This window comes from Astatotilapia calliptera, chromosome 12 (assembly GCF_964374335.1).
Source record: "Astatotilapia calliptera chromosome 12, fAstCal68.1, whole genome shotgun sequence".
NCBI classification, from domain to species: Eukaryota; Metazoa; Chordata; class Actinopteri; order Cichliformes; family Cichlidae; genus Astatotilapia; species Astatotilapia calliptera.
Genome location: NC_137433.1, coordinates 31,488,689 through 31,511,097, shown reverse-complemented (window position 1 = coordinate 31,511,097; position 22,409 = coordinate 31,488,689). Strand labels below are relative to the sequence as shown.

General features: G+C 38.6%; 1 protein-coding gene across 1 annotated transcript; it reads left to right on the top strand.

Annotated features, from left to right (window-relative positions):
* Positions 1-7,473: 7,473 nt before the first annotated feature.
* Positions 7,474-18,511, top strand: krt1-c5 (keratin, type 1, gene c5). Its single transcript, XM_026187850.2, has 9 exons — positions 7,474-7,611; positions 8,454-8,839; positions 9,054-9,136; positions 10,523-10,679; positions 12,620-12,784; positions 13,694-13,819; positions 15,285-15,502; positions 16,657-16,688; positions 18,176-18,511. The coding sequence occupies exons 2-9, from the start codon at positions 8,462-8,464 to the stop codon at positions 18,289-18,291; spliced, it is 1,275 nt and encodes a 424-aa protein (XP_026043635.1). The 5' UTR covers positions 7,474-7,611; positions 8,454-8,461; the 3' UTR covers positions 18,292-18,511.
* The last annotated feature ends 3,898 nt before the right edge of the window (positions 18,512-22,409 follow it).

The following is a 22,409-nucleotide window of genomic DNA, read 5'->3' as shown; positions in this document are numbered from 1 at the left end:
CTTAACTATTTATCCAATTTCAATAAAACTCTATGAAGTATAAAACTGCATTTTCAAATTTCAACATTTATCTCTACTTTTGACCTTTTGACCTCCTCTTTGACCCTGGATCTGACTGGGAAGTTCCATGTTTTTTTTTAAGCATGTTAAAATATCCCACTAATAATAGTTCTCATTGAATGTACAAAACCTGAACCAATGAAATTGTACACTTACTGGCCACTTCATTAGGTACAGTAGTAGTACCTAATACCACAGTAATATGTCTCTTTTAGTGCTGTTCAATCGTTCGCTACAGCAAATATGACCTGCTGAAGTTCAAACTGAACATCAGAATGGGGATCAAAGGTTATTTATTTAATTTGAACGTGGGATGGTTGTTTATGCAAGGTGGGCAGGTCTGAGTATTTCAGAGTGTGCTGATTAACTGGGATTTTCCTGCACACCCATCTCTAGGTTTTGCAAATAATGGTCTGAAAAAGAGAAAATATCCCATGAGTAGAAGTTCTTTGGGGGAAAATTATGCCAGAGGAGAGAGTGGAAAGGCCTGGCTGCTTTAAACTGATAGGAAGGCACAGTAACTCAAATAACCAATGGTTACATGCAGAAGTGCATAAACAACACATCAAACCCTGAGGCAGATGGGCTGCAGCAGCAAAAAAAAAAAAAAAAACATACCTAGATCCACTCTTGTCTGCCAAGTACAGAAAACTGAGGCTGCAATATAGTTGCATCAAAACTGAACAATACAAGAAAATCATTGCCTGATCAAATCAGTCTCACTTTCTGCAGTGACATCGTAAGGTCAGTTTTGGCATAAACAATATGAAAGCACGGTATCAGTGGTTCAGGATGCTGGTGGTTTTTCATGCCACACTTTAGGTCTTTTAGTATCAACTAAGCTTGTTTAAATGATTTCCTGACCACGCCTATACCTTTGTAATTAGTGTACCCACTTCTGATGGCTGCTTCCAGCAGGATAACGCATCATATCACAAAGCCCAAATCATCTAAAACTGGTTTCTCATGTCACTGAGTTAATTGTGCTCAACCACCAGAGTCAAACTCAATCGAGTAGAGCACCTTTGGTATGTGGTGGAATGGGAAATTCATATACACCCAACCAAATGCAGCAGCTGTGTGAGGAATCTTTCCAGCACTCTCTTGAATCTGTGGCATGAAGAACTAATGCAGTTGAAGGGAACAGGGGGTCCAACATTGTACTAGTAAAGTGTCCCTAATGAAGTTCCCGCTGAGTAAACCAATACTTGGTTGTGGAGACATCCGTGTGCATACATGAAACAGAGTGATGAAACTAACACATCTATTCAGTAATGTTCTGGGTAAAACTGAAACTGACATTTCTCCATGTCAGAGCATCCAAACTTGACAAAACCTCTTGATGTAGCCTGGCAGATCAGGCTCTAAACAAATTCAGTACAGTTTTGTTCAGCTGTCTTTTGATTTACTGCTATTTGCTAAGCCTTGTGTATCAGTTTGTAAAAACATGGAAGAAAAATGTACCCAAAGGTTTATTAGGGTCTTCTTTGCTTCTTTGAACCCTTGTCCTTAGTTACACATGAATGCAGATTCTCTGCTTAAGTTGTTCAGTCATGTATCCCTAATATCTTTATTAATGTTTTTTTTTCTGTTCTTCGTGTACTTAGTCATGTAATTATTAACTCAATCCCAGAAGAAGGACATTTTTTCCAGTCATAGTTACTATGAGCAAAGAGTGTTTTTTTCTGATGTCCCTTATTCTGGAAGACAATTATTTTTTCCCACAGAAAGTCTTCTGTGACTCACAGTTGATGTCTATCTACAGCTTGGAGCAGCACGAGACTCTCCCAGTTAAAACATCAGCTAAGCATATTAAAAGATCATTCTGGTGTATTTCAATCAGATGTATTTCCCATTAAGGCTGCTACTTTGGCTCTAAAAGTCATTCTAACTTTGCTTCTCCTTCTCCACCATTCAGATCAGGGGTACTGAGGAGATGCAAGACAGGGCATCACAGCTTTGAGCTTTCATTATGTTCTTGATTCTTACATGAAGCTTTTAAAACCTTTGTTTTTAATTTTGACTCAGTATAAGTTAAATTCCTTACTTGCAAACATCTTACAAGACTCTTGACTATGCTGACATAATAAAATCAGACTATATCAACTGCGAATTTAATGTAAATGATGATTCCCAGTGTTCACATCTTACATGATAGGAATCTCCAGGTCCACCACGTCCCAAAGGTGACCAGATTGAGATGTGCTGGAAGGAAACATAAGAAGACAGATACACTGTGGTCATAAAGAGCTGGACATAACAGCAACAACACTCAACTAGGCTGGACAGTTTAAATGATGCTCAATAGGTACCAAGAGGCTCAAAAAGTTCCAAGTAAATACCCCCTCCACGAATGCTTCCACATCCCTCACATGCTTTCATTTTGTTAACGCTGAGCGACTATCTGGATGTTACAGCAAACGTAAGACTCTCCAGAACATGTGTTTTTCCAATCGTCTATTGTCCAATTTTGTTAAGCCCCAGTGAATAGCTTCAGTTTCCTGTTATTAGCTGACAAGAGTGGCACATACTGTGGTTTTCTGCTGCTGCAGCCGATCTGCTTCAAGGTTTGTTTGGAGATGCTGTTCTTCATGTCTCTTTTGTAACAAGTGGTTATTCAATTTAATGTTTCCTTCTACAACTGGAAGATTGACTGGTGATTGACTGATTTATGTCAACTAGCCTTTGCTATGCTAAAATGTAGCCTTTCTTACATTTTAGCATAAGAAGCTTCAAATTAAGTTTCTATTATGTTGACAGTTTACTTTATTTATATAGCAATTATCATGTTTAAACTTTCCTTTTAAGCTAATGTTAGCTTAAGCAGCTAATCAGCTATAATTGAGAAGATACTTCATCATGTGACTTTTTTTGTATTTATTTATTTTCAGTTATGCATTATGTTAGGTTTTTTGTTATATTTTTTATATAATAACAGTTTATATTCTTATTATTTATTATCAGTTTTGTCAATAACGTTACAAGGAAAACAGGTTTGGTAGCTACTCCGCTTCTAGCTACATTTATTGCAAAGTTTCAGTTGTAAACCTATTGATACTGCTCAGCCTTAGCATAGTTGGGTGTTATCAAAAGTGTTGCAGAGTGTCTAAGAGCCCCAATATCTTTTAAAGATTGAAACTTATGATCACCTTTTAGATTAGATTAGCTTTTATTACCTGCAACCAGGGCTGCTATGGCGGGGAAAAAATATAAGAATTTAAAAATTTGAAAACATTTTACAGGCCTTTCTAGAACCTAGATCTGGTTATAATAACCTTCTCTTTCTTTCTTTTCTTTTCTTTTCTCATCTTTTGCAGTCCTCCAGCTGTCAGCCAAACAGCAATGACTTTGCTAATTTCCTCCCAAAAACAGGTGTTTATTTGCAGAGGCCTCACTTGTAAATGTAATGTCATCAACCATCAACAATTTCATCTTTTTTTATTCTAAGACTCTAAATGTGTACCTCAAAAGTGGATTATTTGAGGCTTCAGAGCTAGACCACGTCGACAAACAGCATGATGGTTAACACTACACCAGTGAGCATTTTTAGGTGAAATGTCCTTTCTTTAGGAAAACTGGACCACAGTGAATTTACTTTATGGCTTAGAGTGTTTTGTTTAAATATAGATACTGCACAGCCCTACCATTTAACCCTGGCTATAAAAGCACTGCACAACTGTATTTGGTATCGTGTTTCCAAACAAAGTCAAAACAAAGCAACAGGAATTTATTTGACTCTGGATTTTGGGCCGTTGCATAGTGCGCTGTAGAAAGTCATAGAAATAAACAAAGAACCTTTTTTTGTGTGTGTAACCAATAACTCTTACAGTAGCACATGAGAGCAGGGGCCCTGACGAAAGGCAAGGAAATAGCTGAAACTTATGATTCACTTCACCCAGGCTGACGGCCAACCACGCACCATGCAAAAATAAACATAGGACTCCACAGCAGGTTCCCAGATAGTGTTTACTTTGGGGAAATGACAACTGGTTTTGAAACATCACTGCACTTAAGTTTGATTTATGAGAAGCTGGAGCAGATTCTGAATCAATCTCCTGAGACTGATATGCCTAGGTGTTGCATGTCATATAAAGACAGTGGCACTAAAGCACACCTGAAGGCTGAGAATGCTGTTGAATTACTACATTTCACCCTATCAGATGGAGACTAGCTTAAATCAAATGATTCTGTATATCATGTAGCTTCCTCCATTTCCACAGGTTCACAGACACATTCAGAAATTTCAAATTCTCCTATAATTCAGTCCTGGACAAATATTAAATACATAAAGTAAAGAAGAAGTCACTTTAGTGTATTACAATAAAGATCTAAATGTTTTTAATCTCTGCACAACCATTTCCATGTCAGTTATGTGGCGTATGGCTGCTAATGATGGCTGTTTAAAAGTTGTTAGAGCAGTGATTCCCCAAGTGTGGTCTGTCGGCCCCTTGTGGGCGATGAAGGTACTGCACTTTAAAATTACAGATTATTGTTTTAATGGAGATTCCCAAATAAGTGAATTGATAAAAACACAAAGAAGAAAGTGCTTCATTTTCAGCTCAGAGGTGATCAGAGAAAGGTTTTGTTGGATACCATGAAATTTTCAGACTTTAAAATGGGCCACAGTGACCAGTGGGCTTAATGCTGTTTCCTCCCCTTTAACAAAAAAAACCCAAACTTTACGAAAGTACACCCAGTACACTTATTTGTGTGTCTTGTAGTAGTACACTTAAAGGTTTGATCATATAAAGTCTATCACCAGTTAGAATAATTTATCAGTCTCATGGTAATGGCCTGATAACGATATAGGAAAGACAACATGAAAAGTTATATTTGTTTCGTATCCAGTTTGAGCTTCTGCCATACTGGAATGAGATGCCTGCTAAGGCTAAAGTTGTCCTTATTCCAGGCCATGGGATATCAAAAGCATGAGGACAACATGTGCAATCACTTTATACGTTATTTATAGGTTATATTGGCTGTAGTCTAATTTAAAGTCTGCAAGTTAAGAACCAGTTTTTCCATTTTTTCTCCAGTTTTTCAGCATTGTGAGCTAAACAGAAACATCACATAAATCATTACCCTTATCAAAAGATGTTGTGTCTTGAGCTTAAACTTGTCTTGAACTTTTGTATATTTTGACATGAAAATGGGAAATAGTTTAAGTGATTTATTTAAACTTGTGCAAACCTACATGGGATAAAGCAAATAAGGCCAATTTATAGTAAGCTTGAAAGTCAATATTTGGTATGCTCACTTTTATGGACACTCTCAGGTAGGCCTTCTTGGAATTAGTCTTGAAGGCCTCTTGAAGAAGAAGCTTTTTTATGTCGACTGCTTTTTGTTCCGTTTTCTGTCAAGCTGATCCTACACTGCTTCAGGGATGTTGCGCTCTGGGCTCTGGGGACGCTGATCTATGACTGACAGTATTGCCACCAGCACGGCTTTTACTGCGAAAGTATGCTGATCAGATTATTCATAATTCCATTAAATTTGACAAGATCCTCCAACACCACTGTCTGAAATACAGACCCAACCCATGACAGAGGCTAGCTCACAGATGGCTTTAGACACTCCCCTGACCTGGACTGGACCTATGTCAGGGATTTGCTGTATTTCTCCCAATATTTCTCAAGGAAAGGACTTTTAGATGCTTTTCATCTGCTGTAGATAGCGTTTTTGAAGCCTACAACCTCCATTTGTCATATTTACTTAATTTTTCAAGGAGACACTGAACATGCTGAGATATCCTTAGAATACTTAAAGTTATCCTCAAGTTGTCTGTTGTGTGTAGACACATCACTGGTTCATCCCTTGAGTTATAGGTTCCCTTTTTGTGCTTGAATGATTTATAAATCATTTCTAAGTAACTTAAACATAATTCCCCTGAAAATGGTCAAATACAAAGACTGGACTGAAAAATGAGTGAACAAGCAGCCGGTGCCTTTCAGAAAGCCTAGAGACCTACAGCTCAAGACCGCTTTAAAAAATTACAAGAACGTCTGGGTCATAAAGAAATCAGGAGTAGCTCAAGGGTTTTGCACTTTATTGGAATATAAATCTTTATTTCTATATAACGTTTCATTTTCATACCATGTCTCTTCATAATTCAAGTAACTTGTGTCTGAAAATTTGAGCTTTAAAAATACTTAAGTTCTCTGCTGTAGTATGTGTTTTAAGCCACATGATGTCGCTGTATCCTTGCTATGTCTTGCTTTTGTGCTTGTGAGAATCAGTTTTATGGCTTTTCCCCTTTGACTAAGGAACAAAGATCCCACACATACATCAGAAAAATGTAACGAATATCAACACAAGTGTATTTGTACAACATGTATGCATCCAGTTGTATTACATTATAATGTAGTGACACTGTAATACAGACACACTTGTCCTGCAGTTAAGACTGCATTCAGTTTAAGTTAATATCCATTTGTTTGATTCATTCTGGGCCAAGATGGACAGCTTTAAGTCATTAATGTTACTGTGCCTGCAGCCTGTAGAAACAGACAGGTTATAGGTGACTTTTACGGTTAGCTTAGAAACGGCACAAAAGAAAGTTTCCACCGTGAGCTGTCCCAGAATGTAGCTGGCCAATGCAGACGAGCGCTGGGCGGGGATGGCTGCAGTGAGATGTAATTCATACAGCACTAAATCAGGTCACTGTCACTGAGAGCTCTGATCTTCTTGGCATGATAAAGCCCAAAGAAATCAAAAGTCATACATGTTTTCAACAGTAACAAGGGATTATATGCTCTAAGATGGAAATAGAGGGCTGAGAGACAATTCACCCTTATAAAATGGTGCCTGTGCGTGTTGATGTGGGTGTGTGTGTCTGTGAGTGTGTAAATATAAGCCAGGTTTCCAGTTCATCCACAACTACGCCCTGCATTTCTTTGTGTATTCTCAGGGGTCTTCACTTTCTTTTCATTCTTTCTCTTCATTGTTCCCGTTTCCTCTCGTTTCTTCCCATCCTGGCTGGCCGTCCTCAGGTGAAGCCTTCTCACATCACTCTAAAGCCATTGTGTCTGCTCTCAATACAACCACTGTGGAAAGAGACAGGTCAGATTCAAGTCTGAGGAAGCTATTGTGAGGACAAATATAGAAGTAAAGGCCAAATTTTCTGCTGGGCAGGACTGGCTTGTTTTTTATGTAACAATATTGAGTGAATGCAACTTTTTTCCCCCAACAACCTATTACATTTGTTCTCTTTTGAACGATTTTTCTGCCATATTCATCTTAGATATACTTATATTACCTGAAAAAAGCAGGTTAAACTATAAACTATACTGACAGTAGCAGTACAGTTTTTCCTCAAATGAAAGGACACATTGATTTAAACTCATGTGCACCTCTGTATTTTTTCAGTCCTCCACAAGGTGTCATATTGCATCCTCTCCTTTGTTGTTGTGGGATTGGTTACATGACTGGCTCCTCCCCAGCCAGGATAGCTGATCCTCTACAGCCGGACTCACCTGTGAAAGCTGCTCCAGCAACAACAATCACTCTCACCATCAGCGACAAGAAGAGACCAACTGAACAACTGAGCTCCAGGTAAATACTGTTTTTGTCCCTTTCCTCTGTTTCTGTTCATCAATTTACAGCTCAGAGTAGCTGAATAGGGAACACATTTTCTGGATGATGTAAAGCTCTCAAGGACTTGAAATTTACTAGAACGTCATTGCTGTTCTTCTTAAATAACTCTGTGACGAGGAAAGAGTGATGATGCTTGGTATCCAGCACTTGTATTTCAAACACAGTGTTTCTTTAGTAGAACAGAAACATGATTGGTAATATTTCCTGCTTGAATGTTCAACAGAAACCTGGAAAAGGGAGACAAAAGATGACAAAAAATGTTACAGGGTGATCCAAGTGACTTTTTAAGTTTTTCAGGATCTCAAGAAAATCATTTATTGTTACATTTTTGGCAATCGTTTAGTAGAAAGTCATAAAACTCAGAGTTGTTTCAGATCTATCAAATCCAACAAGACAAATCAAATGGCTGATCTTGCTGGATTAATCATGTGACTTTAAGAACCAATAGGTGTGCACTGTCTGTTTTCCTAACCATTGTTGTCTATTCTGAAGTACTTTCTGTTTTTTCCTTTTGGGTGATTTTGAGAACAAAATAAGACAGCCATGACAGCCTGTTCATGTATCAATCTACTAATATTTTTATTTTATTTTCTTGATGGGAAATCATCTCAAAAGGAAACTAGTTATAACCTAGTAAATAGTGACTCCATTCTTTGAACAATGCCTAATGACATACTACCTTAAGATATGACAGGGTGCCTTGACTTTTAGCCCTGGTGTATGATAGGCATAAAAAACCTCTAGGTGTGTTTTTGTCTTCCTTATTGATCCTTATTGAATGTATCTAACTATCTGTGTAGTGGACACCATGGCATCTGCTCTCTCTGTGCGCTCAGTGCGGCAGCCCTCCTTCTCCAACATCTCTGTGAGGGGCAGTGGACGCAGCATCCGCTCCAAACCCTCTGTCTCCAATCTTTCCTCGATCGCCACTCTGTCGCGCTCCCTCTCTCTGGGCAATGGCCTCAACGTGCTGGGCTCCAGCCTCTCCAATGGCCTCAGCGTCAGCGAGAAGGAGACCATGCAGGGCCTGAACGACAGGCTGGCCAACTACCTGGACAAGGTGCGGTCACTGGAGAAATCCAATGCTGAGCTGGAGGTGAAGATCAAGCAGCTTATGCTGGACAGAGCTCCAAAAGGGTACGACATTGAGGGGATGATGGCACAGGCCCATGCCATTGGACAGGAGGTCAGTGTCTAGTGCTTTAGACTATACAATTCATTTTAAGACTTCCTGTCTTGAGAAAAAAATAATAATATTTGTGCATGATGTTCTGTCATGAATTCTCTAATTTAAAGTGCAGTTTTGGTGGAAGAACTCAACTTAACAAATTAATATTTAACTAGACACATTAAAACTACACATAATTTTAACTTGCTGTGCATTGTGTTCTTTCACTTAGGTGAGAAAGAAGACACTGGAGAATGCCCGTATAATGCTGGAGATTGATAATGCCAAGCTGGCGGCTGATGACTTCAGGGTCAAGTGAGTGTCACACTGCAGTCTTTTCCCTGGCTGTGAGTGTTCACATGGGAGCGCCAGACTGCAAAACAGTATGAATAAATGACCTTTCTGTCAGGGGCCAAAATAAATGCCTTATTCCCACGGTGGGTGCTCCAGTACCAAACAATGGCAACATCAGTTAGAGGGGAATATGATAGATGGTGCAGGCCAGAAAGAGAATCGTCCCCTTACGGAGATTCTACAGTTGGTAAGGTGAAGCTAAAGGTGACAGAGTCAGGAAATACCTGCTGCTGGTGTTTTTCACAGTGTGTTGATAGTATGTTTTGTGGTCTAATGTGAGGGAGTAATATGTCAGCTGACAGTGATTCATGTTATTTACAGCAAAGTGAGTGTGGACCTTAATAACTTTGAGCTTTGCAGGAGTTTGCATGCGATTTTTCACATTTGTGCATCCATTCCTGAGTGGCCTCAGTGCCAAATTCACAGAAGAGTTACTAATTAGCTCCAGCTGCCTTTATCAGGTGCCTGTTAATCAAAGTGTCAACACCCCTAACACCAGTATCCACACGAAGGAGTTAACAGGCTGTAAATCTGCTATTTAATGATGGATATTTTAATGTAGAAGTTCATGGGAACTGATTTTCTTTAAGAGCTACTTGCCTCCTGAGGTACTTGAGGAAAAATGAAAATAGCGTGGAAGTGTCACTTCTGGTACTTGTTCAAAAGTCTTTTTCTTTATGCAGAAGCAGGAATATTTTTGATCTATAGGTACAGAAAGATTGTATTAAATAATCTGCAGTATTTTCAGATCTCATGAAAATGAGTATTTTTCAATAATGTACACAAAAGGTACAAACCTGGCCTAAAATTGCACATGTTTACTGATGACCTCCTTTTCTCTTAACATGAACTTGTGAGAATTTACAGGGAATCGTGTTGGGATATTTTCCACATGTACAGACAGCAGGAAGTAGCCACTTCAGACACATTGACACAACTAGAAATGCTCTATGCACCATAGGTAACGTGGTTACTTGGATATAGTGTACAGGAAGAGCTGGCAGGTTAAAAGTAATTTCTGTGATTACTTTCTGCATTTACCCCCATTTCCTCAAGAAATTTTAGCTTTTCCCAGAATGTTGTGGTAATGTATGTGTGCATTCTTACTGATTTGCCTGGCTGACTTGCCACAAAATTGTGGTACATATTTCTATATATGAAATCTCTTCAACACAACACATGGGTCTTTTGGAAATAAAGTCACAGCTGTTATTCTGTTGATTGCTCATATCCAACCTGACTACATCAGATATTTCTGTTCTCAAGTGCAGAGCTACAGCACAAGTGTGAAAGTTCATTTATTTGATTTAATCTTGTCTTTAATGCCGTTTTTTTTTTTTAATGCAGATGGGAGGCAGAGGCCACCTTGTGCCAGTCAGTGGAGAGGGACTGTCAGGCTCTGAGGAGAGCAAAGTCAGACCACGACCAGATCATCGCCACTCTCCGAGGAGACCTGGACAGCCTGAAGGAGGAGCTCTACTTCCTCAAGAAGAATCACCAGGAGGTGAGACTGCTGCCAAAACGAAGGTTACAAGAGGTTAAACAGTGTTTACATATCCATTATTATTATCTTCTTCACAAGACACAAGTTCATATAAACTAGTTCTCTGCCAGGTCAGTTTGTGTTTTCTCCCACAAGGTTTAAACAGTGTCCGGTGTCTGAAATACGATAATATAAGTACAGGGACACACCCTTCATCTTTGTAACCAGACTGCTTCAAGATAACGAGGTAACTCCAATGTACACAAAGCAGGAGTGTTTGAGCCCAGTCATCGCAACAGTCTGTGTGTGTTTAGGCAGTCAGGTGTGGTGTCCAGGATGTAGACTGAATTTTACACAGAGGGAATTTTTTATTTTGTCTTAAAAATGTATAAAATTTGACTGACTGTAATTAGAGTGTTATCATAACTGTACAGCGCAGCTTTTTTATTTTGTTATTTTTCAACACATCTAATTTTTCTTAAATCGAGAATTAAAAAACAAAACAAAATTCATAATTGTTGCAGCCAGTAAGAACTACAAAACCCAAGAGGTGTTGATGCAGCTACCATATAAATGTCTCAGAAATTAATTTGTAGCAAAGGTGAAGTAGATGAAGCCTTCTGACACACAACCTGTGGTTGCACTCTTTTAGGCAGCTACAGTGATCACTCATTTAAACTTTAATTATCTTGTGAGCTTTATGAACAATACAGTAATAACTTTTAATTCACGGTGGGATTCTTTCTTTAAAAAACCTTATTATATTTGGCTAGTCCTCTGAAGATTATCACTTGGCACTGGCTTTTTCTTGAGGCTTCATATGTTGTGAATAAAAACTTTACAACTACTGTAAAGATTTAAAGGAAGTGAGAAATGGTAGCGTAAAATAGTTATCGGAGAGCTGTGAAGTTTCTGTGATATGAAAGCTGAGCTGATTTTGTGGGATTACTCCTGCACATGTAGCTGATGTTATTATGGGTGTCAAAGTAGGAAGGCGAGAATTAAAATTCCAGAACAACTATTTTGCACAGCTCTTAACTAAACAAAGAGCAGCAGGTCAGGTGCTGAAAGTACAACTCATCTGGGGAAATGCACGAGGAAGGACACGGCCATGAGAGAGGATGTGATAAAGGGCAAGGGATGAATGAGACAACACATATATATGCAGAGGATAACGAGAAACAAGCAACAGGTGTGAGAACAGCTGCATCTAATTACAGGTGACAGGCAAATAGAACTGAATACACGACAAACCACCAAAATGAAACAGGAAGAAACGGAACACGGAAAGAGAAACTCAGACATGACACAAAGACAGAAAGATAAACAAGCACCAAAACAAGACTGACTTCACAAGAAGTCACAGGGAACACAGGGGAGACGTGTAAAGCTAATTTAACAAAGTACATTAGAGTTTTGATTGACTCTAACCTACATCTGCTGTAACAATAGGTTAGCTCATTGAAAACAAACAGCCAATTAGGCAACATGGATGATGTTAAAGCAGGTTTACCAGCTCTCGCGCTGATGGCATGACTTTCACCTTCAGTCTCACGCTGCTGAAACAGTCTCACACCAGTTAAAAGGAAGCCTCAAAGCTCCTCCTTTATTAAAACAAACAAACAAAACAAGCAGACAACAGGTTTTTTCCATCTGAACATCAGACCTTTTTCTAAATTTCAGCTCTGGTCCCTGAACATCTCAGTTTACAAGCTTAATCCACCAGAGGCATTTAATGGTTTTCATTTAATATAGCAGCTCTTTTAGCACACAACTTCTTTTTGTTTGCTCAATGTCTCTATCAAAAGGCAGTACTAAGTGTAGTAAAACCACTTGAAGTTGAAGTTGGTGGATTAATAGGTGGACATCAAAATATTTCTGTTATAACCATGATTTACATTACAGTGCATCTACAGTAAGATGCTGCTTTTTCTCTCCATTCCTTCTTTAAATGTCTGCAGGAAATGAACTCCCTGAAGGCCCGTTTGGACAATGAGCAGGTGAACGTGGAGGTGGATGCGGCTCAAAGTCCTGATCTTGGGGCCATCTTGGCTGAACTCAGGGTCCAATATGAGGGCATTGTTCGCAAGAACAAGGAGGAGGCCGAGTCTTGGTACCTGAAGAAGGTGTGTAACTGCACAAACCAGCTCTTGTTCTTCTGTCTTTTCCCCACAGTAAATAAATATGTAGGACTGCTTTCTTTCATCTCTGCAATATTGTAAAAATTACAATTTATCCTATCCTAACAAACTAGATGCATTGGTTACAGCTAGTCGGGACTATTGCCATTCCTTTTTATCAGCATGTCCTAAAAACTCCCTGAAAAGCTGTCAGTTGGTCCAAACGAGTAGAGAAAGAGAGAAAGCGAGGGATCATATTTGTCCCTTGTTTGTTCACCGGCTTCCTGTTAAGCTCATCATTTAATTTAAAATCCTCCTTCTTGCATAGAAAGTCTTGAAGGGTCAGTCCACATAACATCTTAAAGACCTTAATGCATTATATTATCCCATCAGAGCGCTTCACTCTCAGACTGCAGGCCTACGTCTGGTTCCCAGAGTTTCTCAAAATAGAACTGGAAGCAAAGCCTTCAGCTACCAGAACCACCTCCCTAACTAGGTTCAATGATATACTAATTAGGCTTCAAACTTTCACTTTTGGCTTATAGTTAGCGCTGCATCAGGTTGACCTGAAACATTGCTTAGTTAACCAGCTTAGGCAGCTAGAAAGTAATCAAGTACTTCACCTCTTGTTACTCATCGAGCATTTTTATGCTACTACATTAATTTTCTTTTCCCTTCCCTTCTCTGTCATCACCAAATCAGTTTTAGCAGATAACTGCTCCGCCCTGATCTTGGTTCTGGTTTCTTCCTGTTAAAGCACGTTCGTCCTCTTCAAGGTCTCCAAGTCATAAGGGATTGCCTGATTTTGGGGGTTCTCTACCTAATGTTGTCGGGTCTTTACTTTACAGTATGAAGCACCCTGAGTTGAGTGCTGTGTTGAATTGTTTTGAATGTTATGTTTTTATGTGTTTACAGTTAGAGGCAGTACAGTCGGAGGTCAAAGAAAGCAACGAGGCTTTGCGTTGTGCCCAAAGTGAGCTCAGTGAGAGGCGGCGTTTCCTTCAGGCTCTAGAAGTTGAGCTTGAGAGCGTTCGTAAACAGGTACAGTACAGTTTGTTCATATACATTTGAATGACTACTTATCTTCTTCAGCGGTGAGGTTTCCGTGAGACGGAGACATTAGAAACCCTGTATGAGGGCACATGAATGACTGGTCCTCACCCCATCCTCACATCCTCCCCCGCACACTTGTCGAGACTAGCTTTTTGTCAGTTAAGAGCTGCTGCTGTATAGATACAATGTACACAGCAGGTTAATAATGTTTCCACAATCAATCAGTGTGACAAGACACAAAAACCTGGTGTTTTGTCTCCACTTCCAGTGAACTCAGTAATAATGTACAGCATGCAGACATGTTCACTGGAGGCAAATGTAGCTTTCAGATATTTGCTCAGCCTGATCGCACAGTAATGAATGCAGACGTATTATAGTGCTGACAGGAAAACTTCTTAATAGGTAAAATTACAAAGCAGCAGTTTTTGACTGATTTTCTGACAGTGGTGACACTCTTTATGGTCCGTGTGAACAGTGAGTTAATATGGAGGCTTTACCGTTTCATCCTCACTGTGTTTACCTCCATCCTCAAAGTTTCTACTGTTGCATGAAGACCATACAGCCCGTTAGAGCAGGAGTATCAGACTATAAATTTACAACTTAATATTTTTTTAGCCATTCCCAAAATTAAGACTGCTATACTACTTTTTGAAATGTGAAAAGCTTTAACAAAGCCAAACCTTTAACACAGCTTTGATCCTTCTTTATTTTTTAATTGATTCATTTTAGTCTCCTAAAGATTTACTTCCTGGTGCTGAGCATCCTTTACAGTAACGGCTTCATTTCAGCTTCTTATAGCCAGTGCCTCATTTTAGCTATTTGCACTACTGATGAGATTTAGCAGTTAAAGATTTAAAGAAAGTCAGAAAATCAAGAATAACGTGTCATTTTAAAATTTTCTGACTGTCGGAAATCACTGTGTACACAATCGATGACAATTTAAATGCCATTAAGAGCAACAAAAAAAATGTTCATGCAGTTTTAAATATTTAAATGGCTGTTTTGTTATTTTGTTATTTGTGATTCCTCTGTAATTAATTCCCCAAAAGGCAAGTCTATTCTACTTTCACCCTAAGCCAGCACCCTCATTATTGATGCTTCATCTTTAGCACACAGACATTAGAGCATTAATTATTTCACTTTAATAAAAAATATATATATTTTAATATCAGAGTGGGCAGTCCCATCTTAAGTAAGCAAAGGACGACATTTTAGACAACTAACTCAAAATTTGATTATTGTTCCCAAAGACATTATGTGTTTTTAACCATGCATGCTCAGACTGTTATCTGTGCTTCTCAGGATGAAGCTGTTCCTTAAACGCAGTTCTTGATGACATATAGCGAAGGAGGCGACCTGTCTGAATATTCAAGCCAGCTTTAGTAATTATGTAACACAGAGGAGAATATGTTATCTGTTGTGGCTATTCAGCATCAGTATGCTGTGTTTACAGGTTAGCGTGTTAGAGGGAAATCTCGGAGAATCGGGACACAAGTACTCTGTGGACATGGACCGTCTTCAGGCCATTCTGACACAGCTGGAGGATGAGCTGTCTCAGCTGCGTTTGGACATGCAGCGCAACAAGACTGACTACGAGCAGCTACTACGCATCAAGCAGAACCTGGAGATGGAGATCGCCACCTACAGGAGGCTGCTGGAAGGAGAGGACATGTAAGCAAGTAGAAAAACAAATCTAAGCCTAAGGGATGCACAGTCCCAAAATAACAACAGTCACAGGACCAGTTCCTTTTCAAATGCATATTTTTTTACTTGAATATTATCAAAAAAACAAATGACTCTTGTAGTTATTCATACTTTCTACAAGAAGGAGGCATTTGTACATTTATTAGTCTTCGAATTAAAGGACTTGTTCTCCATTTTGGGACATATGTGCATTTTGTTTTTAGCAGAAATAAGATTATCATGTCCGTCCAGTAAATTTAACCACAGTTTGTTTTAGATGAGCATAGATTAGAAACAGGGGTCGCATTTACACGGAAAAATCAGCGTACCAGGAATCTCAAGTTTATTAACACCTTATATTTTATTTGGTTATTTACTTTTGCACATACGTTTGTATAGACTAAACTTTGGACAGAGTTAAAATTAAGCTACCCAGAAGCAACTGTAGCATCATATTCAGTTCACTATGATTGTTCATATCAGAGTTATTATAGCTTTGTGCTTTCTAGTTAGTATTTTTATTTCATATTTGAGTTTTTGTTTTTAAACTAGTTTCTTCTTAGTTTGTTTTCAGAGTTGATTTACTTATTTTCAGTTTAGTTTTCAGAATTTGAAAATGTTTAGTTTTTGTTTAGTTGTTATTAGTTTCATTGTTTTGTTTTAGTCTTTTTAATTACTGTATGGAGGGCATGTCTCTGAGACCAAATTTAGAAAAATCAGTGCAGGTAATTTAATAAAAACACATAACTTTTTAAAAGCAACTGACCGATGGTCAGACTCTCAATAAAAATGTGCATCAATGCCTCATCAAGCAAGGTGTAATAACATTTTTACTACACTAAGCATAAATGTTTCAGTTAGTTAAAAAAAATGTAATCATTAACTAAAATGTTTTTACTTTTAGTTTGTACTTTACTTTTTAATAAACAAGCTTAATGACCTTAAATGGTATGAATATTAGTGACAAGGTGTAATAAATGATACCCATAACTACAGTGAAAAAAAGAATAGATATAAAATACAATAAATAATTAGACAAAAGAAAACATGAGAACAAAGTGTTTTTTCCCCACAATGCAGAACTGTATTTGTTTGAACGTGCTTTCTGCTTTGCCTTCACTGATTATAATTTTGTCCTACAGGGTGAAAGAAACTCCCCCTCCACCTCTTAAAAGTAAGTTCAGATTATTAAATGTAACAAATCTGTTGCAAATCTGAGCGTGTCATCTGTAAGTTTAGGTTGGATAATGCTAGTCTGGGAGAAGCACTTGAAATCCAACAAGTTTTCCGAGCCAGAGTTGACATGCTTTAAAACTGCTGAATTTAAACCAGAGATATAAAGGCTGTCGACGGTTTGTGTTAAATTCTTTCATAACAGAAGTTATTTGCTAGTAGAGCAAAAGAAACCGTTATAAATACAATATTGTGGGTATCATACTACAGGTGGATGGCACCAATAAGTTACTAAAAGTACCTTAATCTTACAGTTATGGTTTTTATAATTATAGTTTTTGCATTCAGAGGTGTGCTAAGGTCTGCTTGGGTCAGGGGGATGTCACTTGTCACGAGACAGTGATCGTGACACTCGTTGCAGATGTCCACTTGTCAGCCATTTAATACAACGCACCAACTAAAAATGTGATCTACAAGAGAACTCTAGAGAACTTTACAAGAGAATAGAATAGATATTTATCCACGGTGTCTGCTGCTGTCTGTGCTCCAAACATTTGAGAATTTAAGCGACTTGGGACAGAGTGACATAAATTCAAGGCTCGATGCAGATGTTCGGGTTTCTGAAAATGTTTTGTGACTCACTGCGGCACAATGTCACACTACAATCCACCAATCGCAATGCATTTTAAGGCCAACTTAACTGGATATTATCGCTTGCAGAGGTGGGACGTCTTGTCACTATTATGGAGTCCCTCTGAGCAACACACTCTTATTTGGTAAAATTTTAGTAAAGCTTTGCTTGGACAAATAATTAGAGTTTGGAGCTTCGTTTTCACCTCATTGGTGATGAAATGTACATCACTCAAATGCAACCAATGTAAAAAAGGAAGGCTTACTCATCAGCAGTTTCTGCAGCTTATCCTCAAGCAGGCATGATCGAGGCCACAGAATCTATTTTTACACACTTGAATACAGGTGTGCCTCGAAACTTTGGTGCGCTCTGGGCAAAAAAAAGTTTGAAAACCATTATTGAATGGTATCCAGTGTCATACCAGAGGCCAGAATTCATCACTACTGCAAAAGGGTCCCATGTTTCAGTACAGGCTTCTATAGGAAGTCAGTATAAAAAGAACTTGAGTGCTGTTGTCCTTTATGTCTGTTACAGTCTTCTCTTGTAAAGCTGGGTAATTTTAGTCATCTTAAATTCTTCCAGTAGGCCAACAATGCAGGAAAATCTGATCCTATTCAAACTCTTTTGTGAACATGTGTTCACTTGATACTCACACGGGATCATAAAAAAATCAAAATAGTACATGACTCACTCGGGGAAAGTAGGAATCCCTTTTCTCGGGGTCAGTGTGGCTTCGTAGCCTCAATATAAACTTCTTATCTGAGTATAGCACTGTTGTTACACTGTTAATGACACTTTCTGTGGCTTTAGATTAGCAGCATTAGTGTGACTAACCATTGTTCGCTCCTGTGTTACAGAAGACCCCGATGTGAGGACTAGGAAGATTGTGAAAGTCGTCACTCAAACAATGATCAATGGCAAAGTAGTCGATGAGTCCAGCGAGGTGGAGGAGATCGAGGAACGCAAAAAATGAACCAAAGTGCATCAGTACGGAAGCAATGTTTCATAAAGCATTAGCTGACTGTGGATCAAATTATTGTTTTCTTTATTTACTTTATTTAATCACAGCTAATTTTAGCCCTGTGAGGTTTAAATAATGGCTCCAGCTGTGACCATACACCTGTATTTTGGAGATATATAAAAAGATCTTCTTTCCTATATAATAGTCTTAAATAAATAGTTTATACACATCACTTAAAATTACTTTTTTGTTCCCACGATTGCAAAGAATATGAAAAAAGAAGCAAAAATGGCATATTCTTCTACCGTAGGGTTAGGGTTGTGGTGATCAGCAGTGATGAATAAGACATCACAAGATTATCACACGTTATTGTCAGTGTATTGGAACAAGGCTGACCAGATTCTTCTTCTTCAATACTAAAATAAGTCTGACTAAAGATTTATAATTGCTTCCACACTTCTGAGGGTTACAGTCAGTTTAGAAAATGATGCACTGTGATGGTCTTTGTTGTGCTTTTCAGTCTTTAAATCAAATCCATGAAGTTTAATTTTCTTAAAATGTCTTTGAAAAGGTCAACCCATTTTTAATGCAACTTCTCGTCACTATTTTCTAAAATAAAATGGAATTACTGATATATCCTAGTTCTGCAGCATGAAAGATTTTCACATATTTTTAGAAATTATTAATTAAGACCCAGTTATGCAAATAATATACATAAAATGTTCTTTTTCCAGTATCATCACAGGTGGCAAAAGTATTCTTTATGTAAATAGAAGTACAGAAACCTGTGTTTAAAAAGTACTCTGGTAAAAGTGCAGGCTCTGAGATGTACTAAAAGTACTTTTAGAGGATATTTCTACCAGCGATTTTTGTGCAAAGCTAACTGAAGCTTGTAGTAATAATAATCATCATCATCATAAAATTATGTTAGTATGTGAGACTACAAACAAAATTCCAATCTGTATTCCAATTCTAATGAATGTAGTCAGCTTGAATCTGTTATGTAGGACACATCATCATCTGCCTAAAATCAAATTTGCTACACTGGATGTAACCCAATTTGACCATGAACACAACAGTCCAACACTGGTCCAACACACTGCCTCACTGTAAATCCATCAGCGTAACACTGAAAAATCTGAATTAGTTAGTTTACCTCAGTGTGTTTCGCAGGATGTTTCAAAAAATATGAAAGTGTATAATTTATCAGAACACATCATAAACAGACCCACTGTTTGATTAAAAATGATACTATAAAACATGATAGTAACAGTTTACAATTTTCAAATATCACTGAGCAGTCCTTACCTTTAAATATAACCCCTGTTCTTCCTATTCTGTCCTGTCTTTCTTACGTCGTTCTCCATCTCTGGGCAGCTTTAGCTAGCACACACACTGCCCGCAAACAGTTTGTGTTGATATTTGTTGAGCTGTTAGAAAAGTTTCTTTTGAAATTATCTGCCACAGCATGTTATTCCCGTTATGCTGTCATAGATGACTTTGCTCAAATTGCATTAAAATGAAACATCCAGGAAAAAACATGATCATGTATTTTTGCGGTTTCCAATATTTTAAAGGTTTAATATATGTGAAAAGTGAAAATGAAAGTATTTCCTAAACTTTAAATCCTTTCTTTTGATCATCACTGGAGGCTAAATGTGTTTAAATATTTGTCTTAACTGTGCCAATAATGTCATTCATAAAGTGACTGTACCAACTCTGTTATTGTGTGATAGTTTCACTGTGAAAAACTACTGAAAGTATTGTTATGTACTTTTAATATCCAAATAAACATTTTAACCAAAGCGGCTTTACAGTGCCAATAAAACTCAGTGATTAAAATGTGTTTTGTGTTCTGGGTTTGTTTCAAACAGAAACCTTGACTCATACTCAGAGAACAAAAACGAAATGTGATTCTGCACCTACAGAGCAGAAACTACCAAACCTGAATCCAGCAGTGTCGGGTAACAACCTTTGTGTGTGTGTTTCTGTGAGTTTGTGTTCACATTAAAGTGAAAATTTACAAAAAAGATGGCAGAGCAAGCTCCTGCAGTGTTTAATGTGGTCTGCTGTGGTGGTGTATGAAAAAGTCAGATGTCAATGCAGAAACAAAGAGCCTACAGTCAAAGTGCAACAGGTGGAACAGGTAAGAATCGTATCAGAGTTTGTTTTGGGCTTTTTTGCTGTATGTGCGACTCGAGTAAAAGATACTTGGGTGTCTACCCAGAGGATTCGTCTTTGTTTTTGTGTGGGTTTTTTTACTGGGAAATGTTCCTCCTTTTGTTTCCTTGTGAAAACAAAGTGCTCCGTGTGCAGTCAGGATGTCATTTGGGGATTTCAGCCACTTTGAGTTTTTGTTGTCTGGTCGCTGAAGGATTTTATCTTTCTTAGAGGTGTTTGTGTGTTGAGGGAGGAGGCTTCATTTAAATACTGAATACATTTCAAAAATGTGTGTTCTTGGGATGACTCTAATATAGGAACACTGAGGACCAGGCAGTTGGGACACAAAGTAATGAATAGTCAGGATTGCTGGCAGGTGTGCAGCAGGGGTGTTTCCAGGCTTGTTAAAAAAAAGGCTGGCGTGGGGGACATTGAGGAAACTGTTAAAACCAAATAAAATCAGTTCAGTGAGTTGTATTTGCACACACCAACTGCTGCCATAAACGTGCATTAAGATTAACATGGCACCTAAACCGAAGCACAACATTTAATGGAGACCTATCAAAGCTAAAATGCAGCCTGGTTAGAACAGTAAATGTGATTAACTTATTCTGATGTTAGAGGCGATCGTGGCTCAAGAGTTGGGCGGTCGCCCTGTAATCGGAAGGTTGCCGGTTCGAGCCCCGGCTTGGACAGTCTCAGTCGTTGTGTCCTTCACCCATTGCCTACTGGTGGTGGTCAGAGGGCCCAGTTGCGCCAGTGTCCGGCAGCCTTGCCTCTGTCAGTGTGCCCCAGGGTGGCTGTGGCTACAATGTAGCTTGCCGTCACCAGTGTGAGTGGGTGGATGACTGGTTGTGTAAAGCACTTTGGGGTCCTTAGGGACTAGTAAAGGCTTTACTAGTCAGGCCGCTTAACTTACTGAGTGTTAATAATGTCTTACCGTTTGCAAAGTAAAGGAGGGGAGGAGGAGTAGGCTGTGGACCAAACCATGAGGCAGAGCCCACTTTAAAAAAATGAATTTGTTTGAACAGTTTGAATAATTAACCAATAGTATTCAGCTCATTCAGTGTTATTGTATACATTTACAACCATTCACTGAGGAGAACAATCATTTTTTTTGATGGGGAACCTTTTGATCTCACCCATAATTTCCACTTGCCTCCACTCACATGTCAACACATTTTTGCCTGGAGGCTGCTCCCTTCTGTACCTGGTTTGTTCGGTGTAACCATTTCTGTTTTCATTTTGTATTTTTGCAGTCTAGCTGAGCATTTCTTGGACATAAAAACTCAAATTCAAACTGCTTAAATAGCTTGGCTTCCCACAGGGGCAGTGTCTGTCTTCTTGTCTTGTAAATAGTGAGTTATTTAACCCACATTGACTGTTGTGGCTCAGTGTGTGGTGTGGGTTTTGTGTGGGTAGAGGTGATGTGTTAAATGGGATTCAGTCCAGAACATTGAAGCAGCCCCCTTAAAGCTCCCCAGACTGAAAAAAAACTTTTAATTAAAACCTGCTGTGACACCTCTGCTCTATGTTCTACATATGGACTGTCCTCAGTTTTCCTTTATTTTTAATGACATGTTTTGGATGGACCAGTGTTCTTTTGTTAAAATGTAGAGATTTCTTCTGTCCTTTAGATGATTATTCACAGCTGCTCTATGACAGAGGGGGTTCTAGGATTCCAGTCAAAGAAAATAAACCACCAGCTCTCCTATAAAAACCACTGGATGTGATTGTTGCAGTGTGTTTGGCATCCTCATCTAATTCCTCTCCTGTCAAGCTTCTGGAGAGCAGGAGTCATCTTTTAATTCAGTGTTGGGAGCATTCTTATTCACCCAGGCATCGCCCATAAAACCCTCACACAGCCTTGACAGTCCTGTGGTCTTGTAGAGACACAACACTGAACTTCACCTGATCTAAATACATTCTCTGTTTTCTTCTCTCCACACTGTCTGGGCATGACAGATAAT